General features: G+C 37.4%; 1 protein-coding gene across 1 annotated transcript in view; it reads right to left on the bottom strand.

The window, feature by feature from the left end:
* The window catches only part of TFAP2D (transcription factor AP-2 delta), a 90167-nt gene that overhangs the window by 36869 nt on the left and 35929 nt on the right, over positions 1–17369 (bottom strand). The window contains exon 6 of the mRNA XM_069070745.1: positions 5269–5410. Coding sequence (XP_068926846.1) covers positions 5269–5410 — 142 coding nt within the window. The remainder of the gene's footprint in view (positions 1–5268; positions 5411–17369) is intronic.

Genomic DNA, 17369 nt, shown 5'->3' with positions numbered 1-17369 from the left:
ATATATATATATATATATATATATATATATATATATATATATATATAAAGTGATTCATCTTTCCTAAACTGATTAGAAGGCTTGGATTAGAATGACTGTTTGCATAGTATCTCAGTAGAGATTGAGCCAAAGAAAATTAGAGAAGTGCTCTGGGAAGCTGTGAATCACTACAATGCTGCACTCATTTCAGATGTTCTACCAAATGGAATTAGACCTTGTCCTCCCATTTAGCACTTTGCTCTGCCCTGAGTCACACATTTTGTGAGGATAATGACTGGTGGGCCATCCTCTTTTCCTTTAGCACTCATCCAGAGAACTAAATATCTGGAGGCTATTTGTAAAAGAGGAGGCTAGTTAGTTGATTAATTGGGGTTTTTTTTAGCCTGATTATTTAATTCTGTGTGCTTGGATTGAAAAGGCCAGACATAGTGCAGATACAGTAGTATCAAAGAGTCATGGATTATAGTCCCAGGACCAGAGTTCAAATCACATCTCTGCCACTACTACCTGTGTGACCTTGAACAAATCATTTTTAACTGACTGGGCATCAGTTTCTTAATCTGTAAAATACTAATGGATTAAATGGTCTCTGAGCTCCCTTCTAGCTCCGAATCTATGTTCTCTTTTCATCTTTAAAATGTCTAGATCTTTCTAAATTTTGGGCAGCATCATGTAAACATCACATTTTGTAATGCTTTATTTGCCCTACAGAAATGTTAAATAATCATCACAAAGAAAATTTATCAGATATGGAGCTGTTTCCCTGACTTGCTATCTTAATATGTAACATAAGGTAATCAACTATAAAATATAAATCAAATCACTTTTTACTACACATGTACACATATATTTATATCTATGTATATGCATGCATATGTATACACACAGGGACACACTACCTTATGTGTATTTTGCTTTATTAGGTATACAATTTTGCTTTATTAGGTATACAAAGTACCTAATAATTTAATATTACCACCTCTCTCTTCTTTATGGCTTCTAGTACAAATAAATTTCCTTGTATCCTAATATCACCGAATAATTACTTGCATAATTTCATGTAAATTTTTGTAATGATGTGACTGGTCATGATGCTAAAAATCTATATTCGATGATCATGAAAAATTAGAATCTGAAAAAGATCAATGACTTATGAAAGAAGTTACAGAATTCCTAGGACTAGGAGAATATGCAGAGGGGCTTTACAATAGCAAAACCCTGTTGCTTAAAGTTTTGTGTATTCAGTTTAATTCAGCTGTTGGAATGGGATATCTAATGCCCACCAAAATAATGATAAAACCTGGCATCTAGTCAATTAGCTGCACTCCAAGTACCTACAGGCCATTTGGATACAGAACAACTCTAACTAGGCTACTGTATCACAGATCTGTACCTGTGAACACTTGGGTATAGTTCTTGGGTTCTGGTACTATCCCATGAGGGCACTAAATGTAAAATCAGGGAAAGTGTCTTTCAACTTGGCATCATCATGATGCTTTCATTATTTCATCTGGTTAATCTTGAGATTTTGAGCAATTCTAGGTAATAAATCACTCTCAAGTTCCTCTTAGAAGTTCTGGTCGAATTCAAGGTGATACGGAAGATCACATTAAGAAGGAAAGAAGTCAAATGCATTATCAGGGTACTCATAACACCTCTTTCCCACAAATTGTTTTAGAATTGGAACTTCTTACAGAAGAAAGGCAGTTATGAAGTCACCCCTCATCCTTCAATAGGGGTCCTGTGGGTTGATAGGTATCTTTAGTCTAGAGAATACCTCCTGATGGTATCCCTAGTATGAGGGTTAGGAGGCAACCAGGCATTAGCAGGTATAATACTTCATAGGCCATATTACTCCTGGGCAACTTGGATTCTGCTCCAGATTATTTCTTAAAATTTTATTGGGAGGAAAGTCAGTATAGAGAATTTCACTGAGAGTGGGTACTGGATCTAGATTTTCCCTCTAGCTTGATCAGTGATTTCCTTTAAGAATCATTAGTAAACCATTTACACACATTGTGCCCTTTCTCTTGAATCCAGGATAACAATATCTGCTATTTATTTTCTGGTAATGTTATGAACATTCAAATCATTTGCCTACATACTTAGTTCCAGGAGGAAATTGAGATTCAGTCTCTAATGATCCCTTCAAGTAGAAGATCAGAAGTATTGTTTAAAAGTGAGAGAAAATCAGATATGGTGGTAGACTATGGGGTGGTACACACCTGTAAGTTAGCTACTGGAGAGACTGAGAATGGTGGATTGCTTGAGTTTGGGAGTTCTGAGCTTTCATGGAGTAGGCTAACTACAGACCATACTAAGTTTTGCATTAATATGGGAAGCCCCCCTGAGAATAGGTTGAGGGTAGTACCAGGTTACCTACAGAAGGGTGAACCAGCTCAGGTTAGAAATGAAGCAAGTCAAAGCTGCCAGACTGATCAGTAGATCAGCCCTTGAATAGCTTCTGTATTTCCAATCTGGGGAAGATAGGAAGAGATAGATTTTTTTTTTAATGAGAAAAGGCATAAAGCAGAATTAAGGCAAGGGTTGATGGAGTTACCCAATATTCAAACCATTTAATAGATATTTAGGAATCGTTTAAGTCCTTTCCTTTAGCATATCCTTCAGAAGCTTCAACAATAATAATTTTATCCTAACAATATAAGCCCAGATGCTATATCTTTCTTCTTCCTTTCTTTCTTTTCTTGTCTCTTCTTTTTTCTTTTGCCAATGCCTATCAACCTATTCCTATTTCCCTTTGTTCCTATGATGTTTAAAAAGTTTGAGAGACATGTTTAATGCATAATTTATCATTTTATTAGTAATACTAGCATATCACCAATAAAATGAATCAGTGACACTCTTGAATGCCAAAGGCCCCTCATGGAACCCACTCAAAGCTAATATGTCCTTGGAAGGATTCGTGTTTCTGAAGGAGGCAATCAACTCTGATTGGTGAGAGAGAAGTATTATTGCAATGAGAGGTGGACCTAATCTAATGAGGGTCTGGGAGACATAATTTTGACCATGCCGTTTACTTCCAAATCATCCCCAGCCTGGGGAAATCTAGACAAAGAATCTATATCCCCAATCCAAGCATGAACAGAAGACAATGGGCTAGAGTTTCAACTTAGTTTAAATTTCTTATAAGGTTAGATTGAGTTAGCAACACCTAGATTGAGGAAAATATTTCTCCTATCTATTATCATCAGTCCTGTCCTTCAGAGGCTGAGCCTTGAAATGAGTTTAGAAAAAGAGGGGGAGGGGCAGCCAGGTAGCACAGTGAGTAAGAGCACTGGCCCCAGAGTTGGGACCAAAAGACAAATCTGTCTTTTGGTCCCTGTTTTCTCTTTGCTTCTCTCTGAGATGAGATGGAAGTTTGGTAAGATGAAAATTTTCTTCCATTGACCTAACCTGTATGGTACAATCAACAACAGATCCTCCATCCAAACAGCACCATATCTATAAACATCACATATACAAGTCCAGGGAGTGTGAAAAAGCACACAGTTTGAATGCAAGGTACCTTGGTTCAGATGCTGACTCTTCTCCTTACTAACTGTGTGAATTTACACAAGCTATTCAAACTCTCTGGGCCTCTCTTTTCTCATCAATAAAATGGGGAAGTTAGACCAGGTGATCTTTAAAAAGTGTCTTCTTTAAAGTGACTTTGAGTTTCTTTTCTTTTATGTATGATGGCCAAATCTTCAGGGTCACCCTTATAACTGTCCTTACAGCTATTTAAACATTATTTGAGGAAGAGCTACAAATCTATTTAAGGGCCAACATTTTAATCTACATCATGGATCCAAACTTTTAAATGAGTGACAATATGCATATTCAAAAGTAGATCAACGCTTAATATAAATGTAGACCAAATATGTGTACATATTAGACGTTATTAAGCAACCCATATTCATTTCTCTCATTTTAAACTAGAGAAACTCATTTGTAAATCCTAATTTAGTCATGGTGAGGCAAATGTAAAGTAGACCATTTGTTTGAATGTTATTGAATACCTATAGATGGCACCATCATATTTCAAAATGTCAAGAGGAGGGCCTGAACCTGACAGGCCTATCTTTATATCTTCTTATTCTCTAATTGTCAGTAACATTCTTGGTTCTCTCAGGCTTTCACTCAATGAATTGAACCCCACTGATTAGAACGTTTACTTTCATAATATTTTTCATCCTAAATAGGAAAGCGGGAGTAAAAGTACAATATCTTACCTTCATAGAACACATTTTCTTCCAAATATTAAGCCTTTCTTGAGGCTAATAGTTTTTATCAGCCCTATTTTGCAGGTGAAGAAATAGAGATCTATAGCAATTATGCATCTTGTCCCAGGTTACTAACTAATTAGTGGCAAAACTACTAATCCTGTTCCCTTTGTTGATTACCTCCAATTTTCCCTAAGTGCATCTTGCTAATAATAATAGTAGCTAGTGTATAATGTTTTAAGGTTTGCAAAGAGCTATACAAATATCATCTCTTTTTAGCCTTCAAACAACCCTGGGAAGTTGATATTATGATCTCCATTTTGTTGATGAAAAAACTAAGGCAGAGAGAGGTTAAGTGATGTGCCCAGGGTCACACACTGGTAAGTTCCTGAAGTAAGATTTAAACTAAGATTTTCCTGAATTCAGGTCCACCACTCTATCCAATGTGCCACCAAGCTGCCTAGTTGTTTGCATGTTATCTCCCCCATTAGACTGTGAGCTCCTTGAAAACAGTGTATTTTTTGCCTTTCTTTATATCTCCAGTATTTACCACTGTGGCCAGCACATAGTAGGTGCTTAATAAATGCTTGTTGACTTGACTCCTAGTGTGGCTCTCTTTCCATTCTACCATAATGCCTCTGGGTCCTGAAGACCTTCAAAAATCTTTTAGAATCACATCAGCATTTATTAAAGAACAACTGCCTGAATCAGTGGCATAGTTATCAGAATTTAGCTCTCCTCAAATCCCTTTCTTCAACACTTCCTTAGGAACCATCTTTCCTGAAACTCTCATCAATGGTAATGGCAGTTCCACAGCTCACTGAAAGCAGTTAATAACACTGCTATATTGTCTATGTTGTCAAGGGGACATTTCTCCTTTTATCTTCCCTGTCTTTTATGCTTGAATGCTGCTTTTCAGCCTCCACTTGATCCCACAAAGATCTCTTTCAAAATAGTTGATGCATCCCTAGCGTGTTTTCCTTCATTCAAATACACTAAAATACTGACTATGAAAATGCCAGGTGTCTCCCCCCATTTGACTTACTTTGTAGCTAGAATCATCTTTTTCCTTGCTGTCTGTTCTTTCTGTTCCATATGCTGTCTGGCAAGATGTTCTCCTACTGCCTTGGCTGGAAACTCTGTTTCACAAGTGTAGCCAAAATCCCGAGCCAAATGTAAAGCTTCTCCTGTTAACAGAAAAAAAAAATCAATCCTCATATAAATTCTCAACAGAAGTATCTTACGTATATTTTTAAAAATATTATGCATCTTTAAGTATGCCCAGGTGTACATTCTCCCATTTGTTCACAAAAATCCTTTATGGGAGGAGGTAAACATATTATATTCTAATTTAATATTAATAATAATAGCTAAAATTTACACAACACTTGCTATGTGCTAAGCACTTCACAATTCTTATCTCATTTGATCCTCACAACAATCCTGAAAAATAGGTGCTATTATTAAACCCACTTTACAAATGAGGAAACTCAAGTTAAGTGATTTGTCCAGGGTCATACAAGTATAAGTGTCTGAGACTAGATTTGAACTCAGATCTTTCTGATTCCAGGCCCAGAATTCCATACATCACACTATCTAGTTGTCTTATTTGTCTAATTACTCAGCAAACTGGTTAAAAAAAAACAGAAATAGAAGCCAGAATTCTCAATTTCCCATCAAAGGTTCTAGCCACTGGACCAGATTACTTTTCTGGTATGCTCATTGCAAGTTCAACATGTGAATACCCTGGGAGGAGGACCTACAGATTTGGTACTTTACTTGCATTCTATTTAAGTCCATCTTGAACCTCACCTTCCCCCTAGACTCCTGAATAGTTAATGCTTCCAAGTGATATCAATACATAGTCTATTACTGATGTTTGATAAATGTACCAAAGGACTTTTGGAAGAATTTGATGTACTTTGGAAAGGATAATAAATAAAATTATTTTCAATATGATGATAATACATTGTTAAAGAAAGAACATGACTTAATTATAATATGTAGATATATGTATATAGTTGCTTTACTTTCAAGAAAACTTCAATGAACTATGAAAACCTTTATTGCGTTCATTATAAACCTTCTAAAGTAATAAAAAATATAAAATTCTTTTTTTAATAAGTTAAGAATGAAATGTCAAAATATACAATATTATTATAAGGGAATTCTATTGAAAGACAGAGATCATGTTTCTAAGATATGATCAAATGAATCATTTGGTAAGCTGAATAATCACCAGTTAGTGCCTGCTACATATAAAGCACAGTATTTGACACTATGAGTGATACAGGTGTCACCATCTTTGACTACAAGAAGCTTAGTGTCTACAAATGCTTGTTGGTGATGGACAATCACATGAAAAGATAACTAACCATAAAATAAGAAAAAATAGTATAGAGAGTCTGGGTTAAAAGAGCTAGGAAAGAAGATGTTATAACTATGGGCTATTAAGGAAAGCAAAGAGGGGCTATATGACTAACAACCAAATCTAACCAACCACATGTAAATCAATTGTTGGGTGACCATCTCACACAATGGATTTTTTGAATTACTCCTTCTTGCCATAAAGACAAATTGAAACAAAGAGTGACTTCAGGGATGAAGTAGAGAACACCTTATAATAGTACAGGTAGAAAGCAGAGGAGTTATAGAATGGGACAGGTGAGAGATATTACAGAAGAGTGAATGTTTTAAAACAAATTTTGGAACAAATTTCATAAACAAGTGAACAACCAAGCCCAAATCTCACAGTTTCAGACTGAGATGAGTAGTATTTGATAAATTTCTATGCAGAATGATGAAGTTAATTACAGAAAACACCAAATGAGAAAACAACTTAGGATCCAAGAAAAGATAATTTGGAAGTAGATTTTCCCCTTTAAATGTCCTTGATTATATCATTTCCCTTTCTACAGCTCAAGTTTTAACATTTTAAAAATAATTTCCTTGTGATTATAGCTCAATTTGAATATTTTTTTCGACTGTGCATTCAAAATATCAGAAATATCAGCATTTACGCTGAGTCCTTTATTAATTCTTGAACTGGATTTAGTTAGAGGATGTGGATTCAAAACCTGCCTCTGAAATTATCTTGTGAGACTGTTGTCACTTCACCTTCCTGAGTCTTGGTTTCCCCATATGTAAAATGAAAATAATACTTCACAACCCTATTGTGAGGAAAAATTTTGTAAATTATTGTTATTGCTGCAATCATATTTGTACCTTTTATGACTAAGGCCTACAGAAAAAAATTGAAAATCTGTGAATTTACCTTCTCTTCATCATTGTACCAAGAACAACAATCATTCTAGCTTAAATAATATTTTGTTCTGTTCTTAAGTAAGATTTGATGTTTAAGTGAAATTGCTTACTGAACTTGACTCTCTAGGGCAAAACTTGAGGATAAAATTTAATTTTATTCATACAAGTTCACACAAGTTATCATTTACTAACATAGTGACTTTAATGTGGCAAAAAATTATATAAACAAATAAATGGAAATAAGGATAGTAAATGGACCCTAATTTGTGGATTTGCTAATTGTTCTTTCATATTGGGAATTAGCAACAGGACTTTAGAAGTAATAAATAACATGCATATTATGTGAAATGTTTCTTCCCCCAATAATTTTACCTAAAAGAATGATATGGTGAAATGGAATTGTGCTACAATAAATTAATCTGAGATGTTCAAGCTTTGTGATAATGCCGCTGTTTGGATAAATTGATATAAAAATAAATTACTCTTCCTAGAATCTTGTAACAGTTTCAGAATTCAAACGTATAAGAGCATACCTGGCAGAAGAAATAATACAAGATCACTATCAAGCAGGATTAGAATCTGTGTGTGGGAAGCCATTGATGCTGGGCAGTGACACAAAACAAGGTTACTCTTGTTTGGGACCATTGGAAAGGGGCAAGCTTAATGTGAGCCAAGATGATTGGCAGTTTCCAAGGAAAAGAGGAAGCAACATAAATGGCAAGTTCATAAAAGCCACAGTCACTGATTAAAAATCTTTCTTAGGTTCTCCATAGTTATAAAACGTTCAGGCCTTTACTAAGCACTCTCCACTTACCCATCAAACTGATATTCCTAAAGTGCAGGTCTAACCATCTCATCCCCTCCTTCCCCCATTCAACAAACTCCAGAGGCTCCTGATTATGTCCAGGATCAAACAGAAAATCCTCTGTTTGACTTTTAAATCTCTTCATGACCTTGGCCCTTCCTACCTTTCCACTCTTCTTATACATTACTCCCACAAACTCTTCAATCCAGTTACATTGTCCTCCTTGCTGTTCTTTGAGCAAGTTACTCCATCTCCTGACTCCAGGCATTTTCAGGAGTTGTCCTTAATGCCTTGTGTACTCGCTCCTCATTTCTGCCTCTTGGATTCCCTTAAATCCCAGCTAAAATCCCTCTTTCTACAAAAAGCTTTCTCCATCTCCCTTAATGCTAATGCCTTCTCTCTGAGTTTATTTCCAATCATTCTATATATAGCTTGTTTATATGGAGTTCTTAGCATGCTGTCTCCTCCATTAGATAATAAGCTCCTAGGGTGGAAAAAACACATTTTTGGGCAGAGTCAAGATGGCAGAGTAGAAGCAGGACTTCCCCTCGGCTCCGGCTTCCACCTTCCCCAATCCATGTAAAAAGGGGACGCTGAACAAACTTTGGAGGTGCAGAATCCACAAAATGACACAGAGAAGCTAACCTCCCACTGAGGACAGCCTGGCAGGCTGGCAGGAATAGGCCAGCACAGTGCACAGGGAGCCGAGCCCAGCCCCACACCAAGGCTTTAGCCTTAGGGCGGGCCTGACCAGCGGACCAGAGGGACTCCAGATCAGCAGCAGCTGTGGCCATTTCCAGAATTATCAACACATAGATGTGAAGGAGAAAGTGAGAGGTCAGTGCAGTCTGGACTTTGGGACCCAGTAAGTGGGAGTTTATGGCTTTTGCCCCTGGGGTGAGAAGCTGCTGAGACGCTGGCCCAGCCAGCCAGTGCCATGTGGCAGCTTCAGCTCCTGGCCTGCAGAGTGTAGGGGAACCAAGCACCAGTCTGAGGGGTAATCGCTTTTGCTTTAACCTTCTTGCATCTGGATTTCAGTCTAGGGTGGAGTTCCAGGGGTGGGTGTCCAGCTTGCCAGAGCGTGTGGAAACCTCAGAGAGGGCACCCATCTAATACCTCTGGCAGTTGAGAAAACCCCAGCATTTGGGATGAAAGCTCCCCTGTCTGGTGGCAGAGTCCTACTGTGGCAAAAAGCCCAGGGGTCAAGTGACTGAGGGGTGACATGATCAGGCAAAGGAAACAAAGCAGACAGAAGATTCCAACATTAGACTCCTATTTTGGAGACAAAAAGGAGCAAAGCATGGAACAGGAAGAAGACAGTGAATTTAGAACTCCTGCACCAAAAGCTTCAAAGGAAAATATGAGCTGGTTACAGGCCATAGAGTACCTTAAGAAGCAGATAAGAGAAGTGGAGGAAAAATTGGGAAGAGAAATAAGAACGATGCAAAAAAATTATGAAATGAGAGTCAACAGCCTGACTGAGGAAAATAACAACTTAAAAAACAGACTAACTCAAATGGCAAAAGTGGCTGAAAAAGGCAATGAGGAGAAGAATGCCATAAAAAGCCAAATTTGCCAGATGGAAAAAGAATCTCAAAAGCTCAATGAGGAGAATTATTGCTTCAGGATTAGTTTGGAGCAAATGGAAGCTAATGACTTTATGAGAAATCAAGATGCTGTTAAACAGATCCAAACAAATGAAAGAATAGAAGGCAATGTGAAATATCTCATGGGATAAACCACTGACCTGGAAAATAGATCCAGGAGAGATAATTTAAAAATTATTGGACTACCTGAAAGCCATGATCAAAGTAAGAACCTAGAAATCATCCTCCAGGAAGTTGTCAAAGAAAACTGCCCTGATGTTTTAGAACCAGAGGGCAAAATAGAGCTTGAAAGAATCCACCGATTACCTCCTGAAAAAGATCCCAAAAAGAAAACTCCTAGGAATGTTATAGCCAGGTTCCAGAATTCCCAGATTAAGGAGAGAATATTACAAGCAGCCAGGAAGAAACAATTTGAATATTGTGGAAACACAATCAGGATAACCCAGGATCTGGCAGCTTCTACACTGAGGGATTGAAGGGCTTGTAATATGATATTCCAGAGGTCAAAGGAGCTGGGTTTAAAAACAAGAGTCACCTACCCAGCAAAACTGAGTATCATGTTTCAGGGGAAAACATGGTCATTCAGTGGAATAGAGGACTTTCAAGTATTCTTGCTGAAAAAACCAGAGTTGAATAGAAAATTTGACATTCAGATAAAAGAAGCAAGAGAAACATGAGAAGGTAAACAGGGAAAAGAAATCATAAGAAACTTATCAAAGTTGAACTATTAACATTCCTACATGGAAAAACAGTAATTGTAACTTTTGAAACTTTTCTCAGTAGTTGAAGGGAATAGAAATATATATGTGTCTATATATGAGAATATATGGGCATATGAATACATATGTGAATGTGTGTATATATTTTTACAAGTATACATAGAGGGCACAGGACCAATTTAACAGGAAGGGATGATACTTAAAAGGTGAAATTAAGAGGTGAGAGAGGAATATAATGAGAGGAGATGGGGAGAGACAGAATGGCGTAAACTGCCTCATATAGAAGAGGCAAGGAGAAATGGTTACAATGGAGGGGAAGAATAGGAAGGCAAAAGGGAATGGGTCAACCTTATTTCTGTTGAATTTGGCTTGAGGAGGGAATGAAATACACACTAAATAGGGTATCTCACCCTCAAGGGGAGTAAGGGGGAAGGGGATGAGAGGGGGTATGATAGAAGGGAGGGCAGGCTGGGGGGGAGGGAAGTTGGAAGCACAAAGTCGAAAGGGGTTTGGGAAAAAATTTGGGAGAGAGCAGATTGGAGGAGAGGATATTCTGTGGGACTGCTATTTTGGGGTGGTGGGTAGGGGAAAAGCTTGGAGAAAATTTGTAACTCAAAATCTCGGGTAAATGAATGATGTAAATCAGAAGTTAATAAAGCATTTGAAAAATAAAAAAAATAAATGATATAAAAAAATAAAAAACACATTTTTCCCCCTTTCTTTGTATGCTCAGCATTTAGCACAGCATCTAAAACTGTTGTCGTTCAGTTGTTTCTGCTGTGTCTGACTCTTTGTGACCCCATTTGGAGTTTTCTTGGCAATGATACTGGAGTGGTTTAACATTTCTTTCTCCAGTTCATTTTGCAAACGAGGAAAATGAAGGCAAACCTTGCCCAGGGTCACACACCTAGTAAGTCTTTGAGGATAGATTTAAGGATAGATTTGAACTCAGGTCTTCCTAATTCCAGGTCCAGCACCCTATCCGCTTTACTGTCTTCTGTTGTTTAGTCACTTCAGTCACTTCTGACTCTTCATGACCCTGTTTGGGGTTTTCTTGGCAAAGATACTGAACTGGATCATGATTTCCTTCTTCAGCTCATTTTCCACATGAGGAAACTGAGGCAAACAAGGTTAAGTGACTTTCCCAGGGTCACAAAGTCAGTGAGTATCTGAGGCCAGATTTGAACTCAGGAAGAGGAGATTTCCTGTCTCCAGTCCCACCACTCTATCTACTGTGCCATTGACCTGCCATAACCTAGCAGGTGCTTACTGTTGACTGATTTTGTATGCCAAACAGTGGAAAGGGTGCTGAATTTGGAGAGAGAGACTCTGGATTCAAATTCAAGCTCTGCCATTTAGTACTTACGTGACTTACCATCTCCAGACCTCTTTTCCTTATCTATAAAATAAGGGGGTTTAACTATATAATGTCTAAGGTCCCAACCATCTCTAAAATGATGATCTTATTTAACCTAGAAGGCAAATTGTCCTTATGACTCATGTAAACGTCAAGTCTCACATTGATCTTTTGGGTCACATGGTAGCTCCATTAATATTACATTATTTGTATTAATATTCAATAGTAAGATCAATTATTCCCATATGCAAAGCTACATATTGTATTAGTTACATGAGAACAAATACTTAAAGGTGTTTGGAGTGTGGGAGGATGTAGTAGCACTATTAGACTTTTCTCGGCTGTTTGTCTCTATTCCTATTTATTCAATAGTGAGTGAAGAAAAAGGGTGCAAACATGGGGATAGCAGCATTTTTATTAAATTTCATGCTAAAATCTGCTTCCTGGAGATCTGGTCTATTTTATGCAACAATCTCACCGTGCGGAGGCTCTTAAAACAGTTTGAACGGAACAGCTGCTATTTACATTTACACTGACAGCCAGATCCTTCCCTCCCCCAATTATGTTTACTGCTTTTGGTGCTTGTGAGATAACATTGTTATAGGATGTTCAGCAATGCTGCATCAAATGGAATGGCAAGTGAAGACACACTGATACGTAGTTAGAATGTGTATATCAAGCCACATAAGCTTTGGGTATAAGGACCCAGGAATGAATGGAGGGAGGGAGGGGAAAAGAAAAGGAAAGGAGAGCAGATGAATAAATGAATGAATGAATGAATGAATTGAATGAATGAAAATCATCTATGATATTCAAGATAAAGATATGATTAAACTATTGCTGTCAGTTTTTAAAAGTTTGACTCAAAAGATTCAGAAAATGGTCCTTCCAAGGTGAGAAGCAAAATGAAGAAGGTACTGGAAGAGTTGACTTGTATGATAATGTGGAGAACTTGCATCTTAGTTATTTCACAATCTTATACCATGAGACTGAGGTGAGTTCATTGTCTTGTGGGTAAAGAATAAATAGTAATAAAAGAGGCATTAATGAAACCAGTATTTATGAAGTGCCTACAATGTGCAAAGCACTGTGTAAGCTGTCTGCAAATATTATCTCATTTAATCCTCAAAATAACCCTAAGACTTGGGTGCTATTATTATTCCCATTTTACAGTTTAGAAAACTGAGGCATGAAGGTTAAGTGACTTGCCCAAGGTCATAGAGCTAGTGTTTGAAGCTGGAAATGAACTTAGGTTTTCCTGATTCTAGGCCCAGCACTCTATTCACTTGTGCCATCTAGCTTCCTCCTAAGAAGGAGAATCGAATGCTTCCCTATACATATGCTCAAGGAAATCAGTTTGGATGTGTAGACTTGTTGTGTTTATCCTGTGTTCTTAAAGAGGACCATGGCATCAGGGAGATGATGACGTGACTTGCAGTTGACTTTGATTTGAGTGAGGGAGGGCTGTGCAAGGTCACCAGCCTCATTTTCTCCTCCAGAGCTATCTGGGTCTAGTGGTCATATATTCATCAGGATGATTGGAGGAGGCCTGGGATGCAACGGGAGACCCTGGCCCTTTTAGGCTAAGGTCTTTTCAGGTACTCATTTAGAGTGAGGTAATACCCATTCAATTAATGAGCCTCCTTAAGAATTGAGTCAAGGGATGGCTCCTTTAATTAAAAAAAATATGTAATAACTCAAACTGGGAGGTGAAGATCCTCAGAATTGCTGCCAAAAGAGAAACGGTTACAATTGACATTCACTCTGGACCAGGAGGGCCCCAAAAAATATCCATTAAGTGGTGCTTGGGTAGGGACCTATTGTTGTCCAATCTATGAGCTCCAGAGTGAACTGGGTTTGAGGCTTGGTTTTTGAGAAAGAGATCTAGGCAGTAAACCCCAAGTTAACTAGGCAGCTTTGGGCCATCAAAATTTACCTTCCTTTGAAGAGGACAGGCAGAGGTAGAGGCAGAGGGGCTGAGCTGTTACCCAACTGTCTGGGTCCTCATTCAGGCAGCTCAGAATACTCACAGGTTGTGTTTGTACTTTGTTTTCAAAGAGAACTGTGACATCAGGGAGACTATGGCATGACTTACAGTTGACTTTGTTTTGAGTGAATAGTGCCTAGACAAGTTTAGAAGGGATGAGATGGGGTATCACTCCCACTTATTAGGAAAGGCCAGTAGTACATGTTGCTGAGAAAAAGTTCTGCCTAATGATAAGCCACATCATTTTCCAATATCTTCCACTGATGCAATACACAGATCAACTTAGATCCTTTTTATTCATTTCAAATACTAGCACTTGGGAGGTAGAATGAATGGATGTATACAAAGCTACTTATTCTTTTGGCCACATTGCTGCAAGTTCAAATCTTTCCTAAATGACAATGGAGGTAGCTTAGGGAAAAATTTTCAGCAGTTATAGATATCTGTGCTTTCAGGTGAGTGATTAATATTTTGTAAGCACCCTAAGCTTTGCATAATGGACAGCTAGATGGTGCAGTAAATAGTGTAGTTAGCCTGGAGGTAAGGATACTCTTCTTTCTGAATTCAGCTCTGGCTTCAGACACTTACTAGTTCTGTGATCATGGGCACATCACTTAACCCTGTTTGCATCAGTTTCCTCATCTGGAGAAGGAAATGGCAAACCACTCCAGTATTTTGGGCAAGAAAACACCAAATGGGCTCATGAAGAGTCAGAGATGAACAAGTTTTGCAGAGTATTTTCCTCAAAACCTGTGAAGCAGGTGGTGGAAGTGTAATTTATCCCTATTTTAGGGATAAGTAATAAGCCTTTAAGAGGGTAAGTGACTTTGTTTTAAGGCTGGTAAGTGGCTAAGAGGGGATTTCAACCCATGTCTTTTGGGTACAATTCTAGGACTTTGTTGTGCAGTCACATCTGACTCTTCATGATCCTATTTGGGGTTTTCTTGGCAAAGATGTTGGAGTGGTTTGTCATTCCTTTCTTCAGATGAGGAAATAGGTTACACAGCTAGTAAGTGTCCAAGGCCAGATTTGAAATCAGAAAGAGGAGTCTTCCCGACTCTAGGCTTGAACTGTATTTGCTGACCACTTAGCTGCCCCTTCTAGGGTTCTAGACACTATAATATGCTGCCTTTAAATAATAGCTGACATTTATGTAGCACTTAAAGATTTTCAAATAACATTATATAAACTATCTGACTGGATTCTGTGTGCAGGATGGGACGAATCCCAGGCAATGTAAATTGTGTGCAAAGGCATAAAACAGAAAAGTTTTGTCCTCTTTCTGGAACAACAAGTCTTCTTATTGTATATACTAGAATCCAATGTGAAGAACTTGGGTATATGATTGTATGTCGAAACTAAAATTTCTCATTTTAATTAGAAATTAAGATACAATAGTAAGATAAACAAGACACTATAATTAGATTGGATGGAAAGAAATAGAGGCAAGGAAATGGAACTAATGATAAATAATTGTCATGAGATCACAGATCTTTATATTTTTTCACAGACTAAATTACAACAATTTTATGTGATTGTCAAAATTTAGGATTACTAAGAGAAAAGACTAGGATGAATGCTTCCTAACCAAACTTATCATATACATTGGAAGGCCCCATTAATTGCCATATGTATGACTTTGGATAAATCACTTAACCAAATCAGTCCTCAGTTTCTTCATCTGTATAAAGAGGGAGTTTGGCAAGATGACCCTCAGTTCACTTCCAGTTCTATGAAAGTGTCTCTATACCAACAATTACAGAATAATTAACAATTGTCATAGTAATGATGTTACTTCTCAAAGACAATTTTAGCAATTTTCTACTCCTTCCAAAGAGAGTTAGTATACATTAATATGTGCTTAAAATCCCTGAGTTCATTTAAATGTTTGTTCCAAAAATCACATGTTCATGACCTTGGCTTTTCAAGGACCTAGATGGGAAATAACAATTCATATTTATATAACCAATTGTTCCTGAAGTGTACAATCAGAAACCAGAATTTTAAGTAAAGTCTTACCCTTGATAGTCTATCATCTTGAATGAGTTATATAAAAATGACAATGTTTAGAATGTGGAAAAACCTCACTTTAACGTTGATGTCATGAGCATAAGGACAATATGTCCCTAAACCAGAAAGCTTATATACAAGACTATATCACTATAAAGAAGAATTAATGTAGGGGCGGCCAGGTGGCTTAGCGAGTAAGAGCACCGGCTCCAGTGTCGGGATGACCTGGATCAAATCTGGGCTCAGATACTCAGCACCACACCCAGAAATAACTGGCCATGTAACCTTGAGCAAGTTACTTAACCCCTATTACTTTAAAAAAAAAAAAAGAAGAATTAATGTAATCAAATCTGTTACAGTAAAGTGCTTTATAGCACTGTGTTTATCTAAGTTAAAATTGTATATTATTTACCAAAACAGTAGCTATTCATATTTCTAAGCATTTAAAATATATTTTAGTATTTAATCTGAATAGTCTTATTCACAGAAACCTAGTCTAAGAGTTGGAAGGGACCTTAGAGATAATTTATTCCAACTCATCCCCTAACAAAAATCAAGCAGTCATTCAGCTTTTGTCTGAAGACACCTAATGAGGACTGCCTCCTGAGGGATCCTGTTCCATTTTAATATAGCTTCATTGGCAAGTTTTCTTTTACATTGAGCCTTAATGTACCTCTCTATAACTTCTACCTACTACTGGCTCTGGCCTCTGGGAATAAATCCAACAAGTCTAACTCTACTTTCATATAAGTCCTTCAAATACTTGAAATCAGCTATGTCTTCTCTCCTTCAGCCTAAAACTCCCTAGCTTCTTTTTTGTTTCTCAAACGACATTGTAACAAGGTCCTTCAAAATCTTAGACACCTACATCTCTAAGTTGTCAATGTCTTTCCTGAACTGTAATTCTCTGAATCAAACGCAAACTCTATATATATTTTGACTATAAATGTGTGTGACACACACACAGATAAACATATACATACATATATACACACACATACATATAGAGTACATACTGTACTAAGTAAATTGAGACCATTATCTGCCTCGTTGTGGACACTTCTTCCTCCTAATTTAAACTAAGATTGCATTACTTTCTCTGGTTGCTGCACCAAAATATGTCAATGTCATAGAGGAGGATATTCAACACAGAGTCTAAATTGGTTCCCTATAGATGGTTAAGACTTCTTTCAGATGCTTCTGGTTGCAAATGAATTTGTGTGGATTGCATTAAGTTCTAGAAGACTACAAAAATTCATAAACACCCTAGAATCCAGACTGTGACATGCAGTTGAATGGACAGTCCCTTGAGTTAGTTCATCAGTATATAGAGAGACATTGGAGATAGATGAGTCCAGAATTAAATAGAAGCAAAGAGGGAATTAAAACTCATTTGG

Source organism: Petaurus breviceps, unplaced genomic scaffold (assembly GCF_028583685.1).
Source record: "Petaurus breviceps papuanus isolate PSGF00001 unplaced genomic scaffold, PetGlider_PUasm1.0 90822, whole genome shotgun sequence".
Classification (NCBI taxonomy): Eukaryota; Metazoa; Chordata; class Mammalia; order Diprotodontia; family Petauridae; genus Petaurus; species Petaurus breviceps.
This window is presented reverse-complemented; position numbering and strand designations above follow the sequence as displayed.